The sequence below is a fragment of the Nycticebus coucang genome, chromosome 11 (genome assembly GCF_027406575.1).
Source record: "Nycticebus coucang isolate mNycCou1 chromosome 11, mNycCou1.pri, whole genome shotgun sequence".
In the NCBI taxonomy this organism is placed as follows: Eukaryota; Metazoa; Chordata; class Mammalia; order Primates; family Lorisidae; genus Nycticebus; species Nycticebus coucang.
Window position 1 is genome coordinate 114,017,377 of NC_069790.1, and position 16,182 is coordinate 114,033,558.

At 50.8% G+C, this 16,182-nt stretch overlaps 1 protein-coding gene across 2 annotated transcripts; it reads right to left on the minus strand.

Annotated features, from left to right (window-relative positions):
- Positions 1 to 49: 49 nt before the first annotated feature.
- EPHA1 (EPH receptor A1) lies at positions 50 to 15,775 on the minus strand. 2 transcript variants are annotated; one of them, XM_053608829.1, is made up of 18 exons: positions 15,632 to 15,775; positions 14,610 to 14,677; positions 8,829 to 9,110; positions 7,559 to 7,961; positions 7,185 to 7,340; positions 6,539 to 6,883; positions 6,267 to 6,394; positions 5,909 to 6,059; positions 5,613 to 5,709; positions 5,347 to 5,402; positions 4,477 to 4,602; positions 3,443 to 3,628; positions 3,247 to 3,308; positions 2,936 to 3,142; positions 2,650 to 2,799; positions 2,210 to 2,403; positions 510 to 665; positions 50 to 428 (listed from the first exon to the last, which is right to left on the minus strand). In XM_053608829.1, the coding sequence occupies exons 1-18, from the start codon at positions 15,708 to 15,710 to the stop codon at positions 350 to 352; spliced, it is 2,925 nt and encodes a 974-aa protein (XP_053464804.1). In that variant the 5' UTR covers positions 15,711 to 15,775; the 3' UTR covers positions 50 to 349. The 2 variants fall into 2 exon arrangements, with proteins under 2 accessions (XP_053464804.1, XP_053464805.1); XM_053608830.1 differs by lacking the exon at positions 15,632 to 15,775 and adding an exon at positions 15,022 to 15,609 and having other exon boundaries at positions 51 to 428.
- Between the last annotated feature and the right edge of the window lie 407 nt (positions 15,776 to 16,182).

The window sequence follows — 16,182 nt, forward strand, 5'->3', positions numbered from 1 at the left end:
TGCAGTGTCTACAGCCCTCCTGGGTGGAATGGAGGTACTAGTGGGATAAAAAGATCAGAGTAAGGGTGAAAACTCCGTTCCTGTTTATTTACAAAAATATATCTGTGTATGTATGTATATATATTAAACCTTTGCCACCTCCCTCCCATTATTGCCTCTTTACTTCTGCCCTACCCACAAAGAGGTTTCTGGAGCCCATTGCAGGGTCCTCCTGAAGGTAGGCAGGAGCAGCACCAGTAGCCTACTGAAAGTCTTGAGGGGTGAGGCATAATGATTGACCAGGGTGACCGTGGCCTGTCCTTGCTCCCTGAGGACAGCTGGCGGAGAGGGTGTTGTCCTCTGTAGCTGCTCAGTCCTTAAATCCCTGTATACTGCAAAGAATGCGTTTCTGGTGCCCAGGCAGTGTGATTCCCATCTGCGTCAGGTCCCTGTGGACAAGGAAGGAGGCTGTGAGTCCAGAGACTCCCTACCAGCGTCCCTCCCTTGCCCAGCCTCTCCTGCATTCTCACTCAGCTGTCAGCTCCAGCACACACTCCATGGTGTCCAGCCCGGCTGAGCGGAAGTGCAAGATGTAGCGCTTCATGCGGATGGACTCCAGCCATTCAGATACACTTCGATACGGGATCCCATCTGAGCCACTCAGGCTGGGCAGGCGGAGGGTCACCCTGAGGAATAGGGGCTGTCTCAGTCCCACGGGGTACGGGGGCTGACCGGCCACAGCCTCCAAGCATCTGCAGCCAGCAGTCATGCTGGGTGTCTGTGCACAGATATCACCCAGACTTTGTGGATTAGCTGGGCCATTGTCCCTGAGCCTGCTTCCTGTGTCCCTCGTGTGCTCACAGCAAAGGGCTGATTGACAGTCAAGTGACAGGCCTGGGAGTCCCCAGCATAAGTGGACCTCATCTCCTACTGGAGTGGCTGGTTTGGGGGCCTGGTTAAATGATGAAAGGACCCCAATGATGTTGGGGGGAGCGGCAGGCAGGGGAGCAGAGGCCAACAGAGGCCGAGTAGTGGGGTGTCGCCCTGCCTTCTCCAGAGCTGAAGTTCTGGAGCAGCCTCCACTGCCACCTTTGACCTCAGCTATTACTCTTGCACTCAGACACCCACAACACAATGAGTGTTCCTGTGCTAGGCCAGCCAGAGCCAAAAACCATTAGCAAAGTAAATCTGCTGGGGGAAAAATATCCAACATTCCAGAAAGATTAGCACACACAGTCTCCAGTGCACGAGGGAGTTGTGCTCCAAAAGATAGTTTCAAAGGTTGGAACATGGAGCGCATTTTCTCCCAGAAACAAGGTTATATATGGTGGTTAGATAACAGAGGCCACTAGCCAGCTGGTCACCTGACAAAACACTTGAAGTACAGCCTTTCCCATCTTCCTCCTTGCCCCCCCATCAGTTCATTCTCTACATTTTGGCCATGTTTTTGGTAAAATGCCATTCAGATCATGTTAACTCTCATGGACCATTTAAAAAGAAAATGGTTCTCAAAAAAAAAAAAAAAAAATAGTTCTCTACACTCAGGATGAAATTTAAACTCCACAGGGCTGGTCCTCTTTGTGCTGACTGCTACAGTCTCTCCAGATTCAAGCTGCCTTGTCCGGCTCTGTCATCCTACCCTGAATGCAGCCTGCCAGCTCTCAGCTCCTCGCAGGCTGGCCATGTAATCAGGGAGTCTTTTCAGACCCCACAAGATTGTCCCTACCTCACCTACCCCACTACCCCAACCTGGCTGCCCAAGCTCTCTGGAGCAGGCACCAGGTCCTAAGTGTGGCTTTTCTCCAATGTCCTTTAAAGAGTTTGCACCAGCAGGTCCCCCAAAACTTGTTGAATGAACATTTTCCCATTCCTATGGGGAAGAGTATGCACACCCAAGTTCCAGACTGGGACACAGCACAATGCAGTGGGATTGGCACAGTTGGGTCCAGAAGGGTCCCAAGTTAGGCAGCCTGAGAAAGGAAAGGATGTAGACCCCAGCCCAGGTACAGTTAGGGAATTTGGGCCTAGCTAGAATCAATGTTCTGCAAATGTGAGTAATCTGGAGGTGACCTCTTAGACTTTACCCAAGTTGTGAACTGTAGGCCTGCCTCATGTGATGGACTCTGTCCAGAGCTGCCTGGACCCAGTCCTTGGTGGATGTGGCTGAATGTCATTTCCATTCTTCCAGATCTGCTCTCTGAATTTCCCAGGCCTTTCTCAGCCTTGTTACCTGGGGTCGAAGTTGGCAATGGTCCGCAGGGAGTGGGGGTTGGCAAGCAATTGCTCCAGACGTGCCTGCAGCTTGTGGAAGGGGGGCCGCCGGGCGCGGTCATATGCCCAGCAGTTCTTCATGAGTTCATACAGGGGAGCAGGGCAGTCCATGGGAGGGGGCAGTCGGTACCCATCCTCAATGCTCTTCATGACCTGCAGGGGGTCAGGTAGGATGCCCATGGGAAACCCAGGTTCACAGATCACTGCATAGAGCCTCTAAGCAATGCTGCCCAGGTGGGAAGAGTAGAGGGGCAGGACGTGAAGTGAAGGGACCAGAGAAGGATACAGAAAAACTGAGCCATGAAGTTAGGATTTTGCAGGAAAGACTATGGGAGGACTTCGGGAGGAGCTGTGAGGTGTGAGTTAGGGATGACATAGGGCAGAATATTCTGGACTCACCTCCTGATTGCTCATCTCTCCATAGGGCTTGTCCCCAAAGCTCAGCACCTCCCACATCACAATCCCAAAGCTCCACACATCGCTGGCTGTGGTGAAGATCCGATGGGCAATGGCTTCAGGTGCTGTCCAGCGGATGGGGATCTTTCCTCCCTAAGAAGGGAAATGGGACAGGGATGGAAGGTGACAGAGCTTGCATAAGCATAGTCCATGTGTTTGTACACGTGGGACTATGCCTGGCATGTAACAATATGTGCAACTGTGTGTGCCATGTGTGCAGGGCTCTAACCTGGGTTTCGTAGGTGCCATCAAAGCTGTCCAAGAGGCGGGTCAGGCCAAAGTCAGACACCTTGCAGCACAGGTTCTGACTCACCAAGATGTTCCTGGCAGCCAGGTCCCGGTGGACATAATTGTGGTCACTGAGGTAGTTCATGCCTGATGCTATGCCCTGAAGCATGGCCACCAGCTGCCCAGGAACCAGTTGGTCTTCCCGCTCCTGCAGCAGGGTGAGTGGGCAAGTCAGAGGATAGGCAGGGCCTGTCCCCCAGTGCCTGGGGCCATATGGCATCCCATCCTCCACTGGCCCCTTATCCTTCTCACCCTGAGGAAAGCGTCCAGGGCTCCATTCTCCATAAAGTCTGTGATAATCATGATGGGCTTCCCTGGGACATAGAGCATCTGTCATCAAGCCCAGGCCAGACTTCCCACCCGGGTAGCCCATTCTCCCTTCCCATCAGTAGTCTCTCCCCTCCTTCCCACTCTGTGCCCCTGAGCTCAGAGGGAACACTCCTCATACTCTTTGTGACAATGCCTTCCAGATGCAGAATGTGTGGGTGGTTGAACTGGCCCATGATGGTTGCCTCTCGAAGGAAATTCCACCAGTGGCCATCTGGGGATGTGTCTTTCAAGGTCTTAATGGCCACAGTCTTGCAGTCTTGGCTGGGGAGCCTCAGGGTCCCTCGATACACTTCCCCAAACTCTCCTGGGTGAAAAGAAAATAGGGACATGGTCCAATTCCCTGAGAGGCTCCACCAGCGGACAGACAGAGGCCTCTCTAGTCCCCTTTTCCTCTCTGCAGAATCAGTAGCATGGAGTGAGCTTCCCAGGAAAGGACAGCGTGTGGAACCAAAGTGAACCTGTTCACCTCTGTCTTCCTGTGTTAGCACAGTTCCTGGCTTGCAGCGGGTGCTCAGTAAATGCCAGATGAATGAGACCTGTGAGCAGGACTGGGATGTATCCATGAAGGGCAGGCTGGTCCAGAGCTAGTGCCCAGGTGACAGAGGAAGCTGACCATTGCCATCTCTCTTTTGTGAGCTCCTCTTCTCATGGCTCAGTCAGCTTGGCTGTACAACTGGCAAGGATACTGCCATGTTTTATTCTCTGCTCAGATCCATTTCCTACAGTGACTCAGGGGATCAAGGCAGCCCAAGGACACTGAGGCCCTGATGGGTGGAATGCCAGGCTAGAGAGGCTCTTAATTGTTCCCACATTTGGGAAGCACCAGAGGGAGATCAGCCTTGGCCTTGGCCCAGCAGCACCTCTGTGGACACAGCTGATGTATTCAGCACTCTTTATCAGAAACTCTGAGACTACAGTAACTACAGAAGCAAGTGTGTGGAGATAGAGGCTGCTGCAGGGCAACTGAGGAGGGATTTCTAACAGGAGCACATAAGGTCTAAGAGGACACAGGGCAAAGTAGACAGTAAACTCATCTGGAAACTCTTGGGCCAGAGGAGAGGCCCCTGAGCTCCTGATGGAAGGGCTGGAAGGGGCCTGCTGGTGGCTCTGCACTGCCACAGAGGGTCGGCTGCTGTGCACAGCAGGGCTCACCTTCCCCTATGACAGTGTCCACCATCAGCCAGGCTGGGTCGAGCTCCTGGGTGAACTCCAGCGCTCCCTGGGCAGGGTCCTCATATGCCTGTAGGTCCACGTAGGGCTTCAGCCACAGCTTGTCTTCTGTGGAGAGAAGGGAGTTAAGCCACAGAAGTACCAGGAGTGCTGGGGGAGGGGTGAGGAGGAGGAGCCAGCAACACACCCTTCTCTTCCCCACACTTCCCTGTTCCCCAGTGACTTGTGTGTGGGCTGAAGTGGGAGAAAGTCTCTGTCCTTGGCAGCTAAGCCTCTCTTCTCCCAGTCTATGCTTCAAGGTCCTCTGTCCTCACTCCCCAAGGTTAGAGCAGTGGGCCAGAACCCACCCCAAAAGGGCAAACCCAAAGGGCAGATCCACTCCACTCCTCTCATTTCTTCCAACCCATCCCCACTCCACCCATCAGTCATACCTCATTCACATTCCAACACATTACTTGGATGGATCACTCGCTCTCCTTTTGTGGGGCACCTAACGAGGTGACAAGCAGGAAGCCCACATGCCTTGGAGGACTTCAGTCTCCCTCCTACTCTGCCTTGGGGATGGGGAAGGCTGCCCAGAGCTCAGGGTGATGGAACAGAAGCACCAACAGCTAAGAGATAATTGCATCAGAGCCACTGGGGGCTATTAGCACAAAATTAATTAACCAAAGTTAATCAGGTAGCAAAACACAAGAGCCTTAGGACAGTAAGCCCTATTTGTGCCCCGAGAGTTGGCCTAGCAAATGTGGGTCCCTTTTTTTCCTTCCCAGTGGCACTCCCAGCATATTTTCTCTATCTTTCTCTCTCTTACACACACGCCTACATGTACACAAACAAGTGCTTGTGGCTCACCCCTATCCACGTCAGCACGATCGCGCTGCCTCTGATGCTGCTGCCGCTGGGCTCTCCTGTGGGGGTTGGTACAAGCTTCTTCAGGGTTTCAGGACCATAGCAGGGGCCACTAGGCTGCAGCTGAGTTTTCCCCAGAAACCGCAGGGGCTGGGAGTGCAGGATGAGTTTTGGCACCAGGGGGTGGCAAGGTCATTGGGGCTATAGTCAGGGGCTCTAGACCAGGCAAAGGGACCCAAGGTGGCAGGTGGCGGGGGCAGAGCCAGCACCTTGAACGGAAGACCAGGATCCCGAGCAGCAGAGCTACCGCAAGCAACAGCCCAAAGATGATGGCCACGATTTCTCCTCCTGTTAGGCCCCTGGAAACTGAAGGCACATGGGGTGAGGAAGTCCGGGGGGACCATAGCCCACAGGGCTGGGGCTACACACAGGGCCCCAGGCACATGTCTATCCCCTACGCCAGGGTTCAGGTGTGTGTGTGTGCACATGTGTAGAGAAAGGGGAAGGCTCAGTGAGTGGGACCACAGGTGCATGTGTACTTGGGGCAGAACATGAGATATCCCACCTGGTGGACTGGTCCGAAACTCATGGTCAGGGGAGAAAGGGCCAGGGCCCAGGGGTGTCAGCATTCGCACTCTGACAATGTATGTGGTATCTGGTTGCAGTTCTGTCAGCAAAACCCTGGGTTCCAGAACCATCTCATGCCTTTCTTCATCCTGTAGGTGCGACTAGCATTAATTGGGCCCTGCTGAGCCAGGCGCGGGTGGATGTGACAGATGCTTATGGGAACAGAATGGTGAGGACGGGGTCCTCCATAGGCTTTTTCCTGAGAAAGACACACAGTTTACTTTGGCTGGATTCCTCCCACCTGGGTGCCAGGCTGTGGGTGGAGTGTGCCCAGGCCATGGCTGGGGAGACCTGACCTGGTTCAGCACGTGCAGCTCGTAGCTCAGGTTACCCCCAGGACTACGCGGCCAGGACCCTGCCCAGGTTAGCTCCAGCTGCCTCGGTTCTTTCTTCACCAGTCTCAGAGATAAGCCTGCCAGTGACTCTGGGGGTCCAGAAAGATAAAGTCAGATTTGGAAGGCAATAGGGAAAATGTAAGTAGCTCTCCATTTGCTGCCTGGCCATTGTTGTGTCCCTATGGCCCTGGGCCCGTTTCTTCTGCCCCTCCTGGCACACCTGGGTCCCTCACCTGCATGCCCCATGCTGATGCTGAGGGAAGCACTGGCGTGGCTGGAGCCACCCAGGCCTGACACTCCATTCATGGCCTCGACCTTGAAGGTGTAGTTGGCATAAGGTTCTAGGCCTTCGACTTGCACAGCAGGTGCAGTGAGCCCTCTGTTCCCTGGAGAGAAGCGCACACCCCTGCCACAGGGCTGGCAGGGCCCCCCATCCTGTGCAAGGCCCTGACACTGGGAACACAACACGCTGTATCGGACATCTTGGCGTCCTCCCACATCTGCTGGTGCCCCCCAACTCAACGACAGCTGAGACCCTGAGGCAGAGAAGCTCAGGTTTCGAGGCTCTGAGGGGGGACCTGCAGGAGAGGACAAGCCATGAGTTCAGGAGGCAGCCTTGTCATCCAGGCCACAGACCCTGCCTCCACCTACCACCCAGCTCTTCATGGGGACGTTTGGTTCCCAGTGAGGAGAAAGTCCCTTGAATTTATCTCTGCATTCTTCTAGGGAGCACGGGCGCCAGGGCAGGGGGCTGAAAGTGCCTGACACCCCTACCATCTCTAGGATCTGATAAGCTCTGGCAAATTCTGACCCTGACAAGGGATCAGCAAAGGGCCATGGCCTTCTGATAGATGGCCAGGCCCCACCCCCTGGACTCACGTGTGCATGCCACCTGGGGGCCCTCCCCAGGAGCTCTGTAATGCCCACTTTCGCAGATGCAGATGGTGGCACCCTCAGACTCGGTGGTGCTGTGTTGGGGGCACTTGAGACAGTGGGGTGTGTCCATGTCAGTCCGGTAGGAACCGCTGGGGCAGGCTGGAGAGTGAATGCAGCAGAGCCATGGCTTTGTAACATTTTCATGCGCAGAAGCACTACCACCTTCACCCCAATCCTTTGTGCTGAAAACACCTCCACGTGCTCTGGGGTACTTGGGTTAAAAATAGCTGAGAGGGAGCAATTGCCTCTTTTTCTGCCATGGTACCCAGGAGACCCACCCAAATGTACCCTGGGGTTCACTTCACCTCTGTTCTTACCAACACAGCCCTTGCTGTCACTGCCTTCTTCATAGCCAGACTCACATTGGCACCGTCCCACTGGCACCAGCCACTCGCCATCAGGGCTGCAGTGCATGCGGGGTGCACCTGAGGGCCCTGGACTGGTCAGTGCGTGTGGCAAGCAGGTCCCTGCCACTTCCACCAACCCTGCAGGTCCGGGGAGAGTGTCAGGGAAATGAGCCAAGCTGTGCAGGGCTTCAGGGCAGCGCTGATAGAAGACCCGGACAGACACCAGGGCCACACAGGCACCTGGATTGTGGAAAGCGAGGTAGAGGCCACGGCGGGTCAGGCGGCCCAGGGAGCAGCGCTCCACGTTCAGCTTCATGGATCCGGAGGCGAGATCTCGAATGGTGAAGCTCTGGTCTGCAGCCACCGTGGTGACCTGGGAAGAAGGTGTGGGGAAGAAGGGAACACTGGCAACTGCTTCTTCCCCATGCCGCAGAAATAATTCTCTGGGTTTGCTTAATGTTTTACAATCTGCACAACCATGAATGAAGTGCTGAGTGGGCTATGCGCACGATGCTATTTAGCCCATGTGACTTGTCATCTTGATTTAACAGATGAGGAAACTCAAGCTAAGAAAGTTCCACTGCAGGGTCAGGACTGGGATTGAGGCAGCGGACTCTACAGTCCGTAAAGGTTCCACCACTCAGAGGTGTTCCCGCTCTAGTGCCAATGAGGCAATCAGTTACAGTGTGCCATAATTAATTTACCACTAATAAAGTTTACAACATTTTCTCTTTTGAAAGAAATGAGAGCACATCCTATCATAAAATGCTCCTCACTCTTTTACATGCCAGTATGCTCTCCTGAGTAGGAAAGAGGAATGGTAAGAGAGAACACTAGCCTGCGGGGAATCATCTGACCACACATTCCGGCAGCACCCAAGAGGCTGTGCCACACACGAACGTCACAGGATAGACCTCAACACCTCTGCACAACACGTCTCTGTTCTACCATGCATCCTGTTATCGCAATGGATGCTTCTAACATGCTCTAAAATAGGTAAGGCTAGTCCTATTATTGTCACTATTTTATGACAAGGAAACAAAAGTTTGAAGTTAAATGATACCCTCAGAGTCAGGGCACAGCAGAAACAGTACTCAAAAGCAGCCCTTCTGGTTCCTGGGGCCACACTCTTTTTCTCATCTGACACCTTCTCTCTTTTTCCTATGTTGACTGGGGTCATGTTAAGGAGCTAGGCAGGGATGAGCATCGGGACTGAGAAAGCACGGAGTGGCAGCAGCACCTTCTGGAACAAGGGCCGTCGGAGCTGAATGCCCACATCCTGGTCACTCTCCATGTACAGAAGGTTGAAGGTCTCCTTGCAGCCAAGAGGCCCAGCTCCCCCAGGGAAGCTCTTGCAGTCCCGCACAGTAAACTGCAGCTCCACATGGACACGAGATGCCTCCTCCCCCCGGTAGATCCAGTTGGAGCGAAGCCAGTGGTCAGTGTCTCCACCTTCTTGTACCGGGCAGTCCTGGTACATGTACAGGGGTGTCCCATTCAGCATCTGCTGCACCTCACTCCACTGTGAAAAGAGGGTCAGAGTCCGGTATCAGATCATCAGCTGCTCCTTAAGACTTCATTTTTCAGAGCTGATGGAGAGGAAGATGGTGCCAGTTCATGCTATTTTTCCTGTTCTCCTTTACCCCTCCACTCCAGCATAGCAGGTTACATGTCTAGGGTCAATAATTTATTTGGATATAGGATAGGAAAGACATCAGACCCTTGACATCTTTAGTCAGTCTGGGCCAACTATAAGAGCTTGAGCACCAATTTTTAGCTATTTCATCAGCAGAATTGTCAGCTATCCCAAAAGCAAAGCTCAATCACAAAATGTTCCTGCCTATTTGTTCAGAGAAGAGGCTCATTATTATATAAGTCCTTCAGCTTTTGAAGAGTAAGAATAAGCATAGGACTCTCCATATAGGGAAATCTTGCCCTCTCCAGTATTCCTTCCAGGTACAGCCATTCTCAAAATCAGCAATTGGCAAGGGTGGCTGGACTTCAGATATCATCTAGCCTGCCCTCCTTAACTTCTTTTACATTAAAAAAAATTTTAACTTTGTAATAATAATGGCTAATACAGTTCTTATTATGGGCCTATTTCAAGCACTTTCCCTGAGGAAACTGAGGCACAGTGAGGTTAAGTGAGTTGCTCAAGGCACTCAGCTAGGACAGCCAGACTTTTCAGGTGCCAGAGTTCACATTCTTAATCATTATGCCTCCCTGTGCTTATTGTAAAAAGTCAAAGAATAAAGATGCACATAGAATAAGAAGTTTAATCCCCCCCTCAGTTCAGAGGCAGCCACTCTAAATAATTTGGAGTAAAACTTTCCATGTCTCCACAGAGAAATCTTTGAATGTTTCTATGTATTTTGCTTTTAACAAAAATCAGATCATACAAGTGTTAGTTTGATCATACAAAGTTAGTTACTTTCTATTTTCACAAATAATATGTCTTTGAAAGATCTCCACATGAATATATATAGAGCTATCTAATTCTTTCTAGAAATTCATAAATAATATTCTATGGTATGGATGTACCATCATTTATTTAATCATTCCTCTATTATTAGACATTTAGGTAGCTTCTAGTTTTTTTAAAGAAAACATGTAAATATTAATGTAAGTTTCTGTACAACTGCCGTATCAAAGGGTAGGCATACTGAAAATTTTATAAGATACTGTTGAATTGTCTTCTAAAAAGGTTTTATTAATTTATACTTTCACATCAATGCAAAAGGCTCATTTTCTCAAAACCTTATCAACACTGGATATCCTGTAGTTAAAACACAGCTTCTTAGTATTTAAATATGCATTTCTGTGAGGAAGATCGTTTGCACTTTTAAGCTATTTGTGTTTTTATGTAATCATCTGTTACTAACCTTTGTCTGATAACCTCTTTTGATTACTCATTTGGATGAGATTTTTTTCCTCCTACACATTATAGATATTAATCACTTGCTTGAAATGTATATTTCAAATATTTCCTCCCTGTCTGCCATGCCATGCTGGTGTCTTTCATCAACGTTGTAGAATCAATTTTCTGGGGTTTTTTTTTGGAGACAAAGCCTCACTTTGTCACTCTTGGTAGAGTGTTGTGGCATCATAGCTCAAACTCTTCGGCTTAAGTGATTCTCTTGCATCCCTCCCAAGTAGCTGGGATTATAAGTGTCTGCCACAGTGGCTGGCTCTTTTGTTAGAGATGGGGTCTTGCCCTTGCTCAGGCTGGTCTTGAACTCCTGAGCTGAGGCAATCCACCTACCTTAGCCTCCCAGAGTACTGGGATTATAGGTGTGAGCCATCATGCCTGGCTGTATAATCAATTTTACACAATAACATTTATAATTTTTCCATTTCTGATTTCTGGCGTATGTATTTTGCTTGGGAAGTTTTCGCATCCCAAGATTATAAAGATCTATATTTTCTTCTACATTTTTGTAGTTATGTTTTTTAGGTTTAGATTTAGATTTTTTTTTAAATTATGAATATACAGTTGTCAATTAATTGACTAGTAATACTTTCCACATTGTTTTGTAATTCCAGTGTTATCACATACTTAAATCTCGTGGATGTGAGCTCATTTTTGAATTCTGTGTTGTGTTCAATTGACCCATGCAATCTAGTTCAATGCCAAATTTTACAGTTGATACTCTAATATCTGCTGGTCAGACAAATGAAAGTATTCCATTTCATTCTTCTTCCTCTTAAAAAAAAATATTTTCGATCATTCTTAAGTATTTTCTTTGAGAGATATATTTAAGAAAAAACTCTCAAGTTCTATTAAATATTCCATTGATATTTTGGTTGCAACTACATAATTTAACAGAAAGGAGACTAAGACCCTTGGGGAGTTCCTTTCTCTTGATTTTCACTCCACTACAATGCAAACTCTTAGCCCTACTTTCAGTTTTGGGACAAGGGAAGAAAAAGCACCTTTAATTAAGAATTTGGGGTGAGGTAGAAATATATGCTGCTGTGAGGCATATTTTCGTATGAGGTTGGGCAGTTCAAAAATAGGGCAAGGGGTGTCAGAAAGGCCAGGAAGCTGGATGAAAAAGGCACCAAGGGTCTGCTGTGCTGAGGAAGCTATGCTGGGGAAGCCCAAAGGGGAGGTCTGGGTGGGGCAGGTGGACAGGATGGTGGGTGGTTAATGTGCAGTTCATTAGCCAGATGGCTCCTGCCACAGCTGGAGCCAGGAGAAGCAGATGTTCCCAGCTGTAACTTGCCTCTCCCAGTTCCAGTAGTGACAGATGGGGGAGAAACAGCTGCCCAGGATCAGCAATAAAGATCCCTTCCCTTATCACTCAGTCATTGCTGGCTGCTACATGGGTGCATTCTGTGGAGCCTGAACCCAAATGTGTGTGTGTGCGTGTGTGGGGTGGTGGTGGTGGGGTTGTTTTGAGAAGATGGGGAAGAGAGGCTATAAGGAAGACGGAGGGGGTGTGTGACTGCTGGCTGCCTTCTTCTCCTCGTAGTTTGCAAGGGTATTTTGCCTAAGCTGAGAAAAAGGCTGTGCTTCTCCACTCCAATTAGGTAAGAGTTTTTTGGGTAGAGGTGGCAGGGGTGCCAGGAAGGCCCGTAGGAACCAGCAGATGGACCTGCAGTCATGGTTGTGGGGTGATTAGCTGGTTTATGAGATAAGGTACCTATTAGGGCTGGCCTAATCCAGGATTTCCTAACAGCCCCTCCTGGAGGATATGGTTTAGTCCATTAACTCTAATTATAGGCTACTCTGTGGGAGGAACCAGGACCCTAGAAACCAGAGGGAAAGAATAAAGTAGAGGCTGGATTGAAGTCACAAGTATTGGAGTAAAGAAAACACGAAGAGAAGGGATTTCAGGACCAGGGTCCTAGAGGCTCTAGCAACTGAGGAAGCCTTCTATGGTTCTGTGGCCAGCTCTGCTATGTAGCAGAAAGATCATCATGATATTGTAAGATGTATATTTGGTCAACAACTCCTAAAATCCTGGGTGTCTCCAAAGTTATATTATCTTTTTCTATGCTAATGATCTGACTGAAGGCTGGGGGATCCAGGACCCAGGAGGGCTGGTTGCTAGGGGTATCCCTTGAGATTGGAGGACTGGGAAGAAAGTGGGGGTAAAGATTAAGCTGATCACCAATGGACAGTGATTTAATCAATCATATTAGAAAAACCCAAAGGACAAGGTTCAGGGAGCTCTGGGAGCAGCACATGTGGAGGTTCCTGGTTGGAGGGCAGCACCTCTACCACACACCTTGTCTCATACATCTCCACCATCTGGCTGTTCGTTTGTACCCCTTGTAATGTCTTTTGTAATAAACCAGTAAATTTAAGTAAATGTTTCCCCAAGTTCTGTGACCTCTCTTGGGAAACTTATCAAACATGAGGAGGTCATGGAAATCCCATTTACATCCTATCAAACAGAAGTATAGGTGACAACTTCTTACTTGCAGTTAGTGTCTAAGGTGGGGGGTAATGTTATGGGGCTGAGCCCTCAACCTGCGGCTATCTACAGACAGAATCAGAGTCGAATAACATGAGAGGTGTCCCCTAAGAATCAGTTGGAGAACTGATTGCTATTGAGGAGAAATCTCTACACACACTGTTTTTTTTTTTTTTTTCCAGTTTTTGGCTGGGGCCAAAAACGTTTTTTGAACCCGCCACCTCTGGTATATGGGGCCGGTGCCCTACTTCTTTGAGCCACAGGTGCCGCCCACATTGTTGTTGTTTTTTTTTTTGAGACAGTCTCACTATGTCAACCTCCGTAGAGTTCTCTGATGTCACAGCTCACAGCAACCTCAAACTCTAGGGCTTAAGCAATTCTGTTGCCTCAGCCTCCCAAGTAGCTGGGACTACAGGCGTCCACCATAATGCCCGGCTATGTTTGTTGTTGTCATTGTTTAGCAGGCCCGGAGCAGTTCAAACCCACCAGCCCTGGTCTAAGTGGCCGGCACCCTAACCACTGAGCTATGGGTGCCAAGCCTCTACACAGATTTTGGTGACCAGAGGTCACAGAAGTGATTTGTGTTGTGAGAATATACTGGGTTTTTCAAAAGTCACTCCTAAAGTCTCCATACATAGGGGAACTGTAGCTAAATCTACCTTTGTTTATAACATACTCATTACAAAATTTTACAGGATTTACAAAATATTCCCTATGTGATGGCCACCTCTTTGAAAAATTTTGTAATGAATATTTTGTAATTAAAGGTACATTTTGCTACAATTTCTATTTTCCCTATGTATGGTGACTTTAGGGACACCCTGTAGTAGGGAAGGAACTTAGTTTGGTTTTTCCTACATTATTAGAGGTGCTCTCTGGACTTCAAGACTGAATATGCTCTTTAAGAGTCACTCCACAATCTACCTCTGTTCATGGGGTCTTAGCAACACTCAAGGAGGGAAGGGACTTGGAGTGAACTCTTACCTACACCTGCAAACAACTGAAACTCCGTGGTGTCTGTGGAGCCTGAGTAGGGATGGAGACTGCCTAGGATGGTACCAGGGCTCAGAGACCTCCAGAGGAGTCAAAGACCCTTTGGAGGATCTGATGAAAGCTTTAGCTTACCTCTCCAGAAAAATTTTGCATTCTTTGGGGTTCCCTGACTATCCGTGCAACTCTATTAGGATGGATGAATCTCAGATTGAAATGATTTTCTGTTGTTTCTGTCCTTCCTCAAGCAAAGCAGTGGCCTCAGTGGCCTCAGCCTTTATCCACCCTCAGCATGGTGCGTCCTCTCCCTGGGGGATGGGAGCTTATCACCCCCTCATTGATAGTCTCAATATTCACAGGTATGCACTGGAGAAGCCAGGCCATTGAAGCATTCAACTTGGGGTTTAGTCTGAAGTCTGGCACTCTCTGCCCCCCCCCCCCAATATCCCATTCAGGAGTCTCTGACTCAGCTTCCCCTCCCCCTCCCAGAGGAGATACTTCCAGTTTTTCCAGCTCTTTTCTCAGTTCCTCCACCCACCTCTCCGCCCCATTTCACACTGGCCTTCAGCCTTGAGGCTTCCTTGCTTCTTCCCACTCCTGACACTTACCCCATCCTCCGGGGGATCCGGCAGCCAGCCCAACTCTCCCTGTGCTGTGCTTGTGTCCATCAGAGTGACTGAAGGTGGGAGAGAACGAGTCCGTCACCTCTGGGGGAGGAGCAACCTGCATTCCTAATTCTGGGGGTCTAGCCTCAGGCCACACATCCTGTTCCTAACAGCTGTGACTTCCTGGGGCTTAAGGGAAGAAAAGAGCCCAGGAATGAGGAGGGAAGAGTTCCAGGGCTTTCACAGTCTTCTTTCTGAGTGACAGGGAGGGAGGCAGAGTAGGACAAGGGGTGCTAGGTGTTTGACCCAGGTCAAGGCAGAAAGCAGGAGGAAAAGCAGCTCCATCTGACTTTCAGTGCGCCCGGGGCACCCACCGGCTGCAAACCTCGATGGGCAGAGGGCAGGAGGAGCTCACCTCTGCAGTCATGAGTGGGTGGGGGTGCCCAGGGGACCTCGGAAGGGGAGGCTTAATCCCACGGTCAAAGGGCTGCTCAGGCCAGTGATTGGGGCTGTGGAAGGGGATACACGGCACAGAGCAGAGCCTGGGCATTGTGGGAGCGGAGCTGGAGGGGATGTGCAAGCCGTAGGCCAGTCCTAACTCTTCGGCCAGCGGTAGGTGCCTGGCCCTGGCCTAGGTTGGCTGGAGACGACGTCCCACCTTCGACTTCTGAGGGCTCAGATCTTTGGGGTGGGCAGCCGAGTCTGGGGCTGGCGTGGGAATGAAGGATCCCACCAAGGCTTGGGCGCGGGTGCAGACGCGGCTTCCTGGCAGTGGTCAGGAGTTCCCTCCCCGCCCCGAGGCACAAATTGCTGGCCAGCAGGGCTGGGGGTGACTGACCCGGGAGAGCAGCCATTTGGGGTTAAAGATCAAAGATGGGCCTAGCCGGTCTATAGCCCGCAGCCAGGCAAAACGAGGGAGGAGCGGGAGAGGGGCTCGGGAAGGAGGGGCTCCACCATAGGAATGCCGGCTCGCGCAGGAGGTGCCTGCCGGGTAGGGAGAAAGCCGCGAGGGCGGGGGTCCCTACCTTCCATGGCGCGTGCCCCCGGGGGCAGCGGGGCGCAGAGCAGCAGCAGCCCGAGCCCCAGGGGCCAGCGCCGCTCCATGGCGCGGGGCCCGGACCTGGGACCGGGGCCCGGACGGCTGGGCCAGGTCGCGAGGGACTGGGTGGGCCGGGAGGGGGCGGGGGGCGGGGCCGCGGCGGAAGGAGGAGTCCAGGTCTCACCTGGATCACCTTCTTAAAGGGACAGGAGGGCAGGAAGGAAACTTATTACACAGGCAATAAACTTCAAAATCCGGAGACGTCTTGACCCGACTGAGACTGCGGGCGCCGCCTAGTGGGGTGGGACTAGGAATTTACCAATCCTGTCCCAATTCTGATCCTAAACCCAGCTCGGTCTTGATCCAGCCTTTAACCTAATTAATTCTACCTCTGACTTGAACTACTCCCTTATTTTCCTCCTTTTCCCTTTCTGCAGGCCCTAGAACTGTAATAGACACCAGGAAAGGCAGGGATAAGAGACGCATCTTCACCCTCTAGTAGGTGAGGCTGAGAAGAACACAATGTGAGGTGGGGTA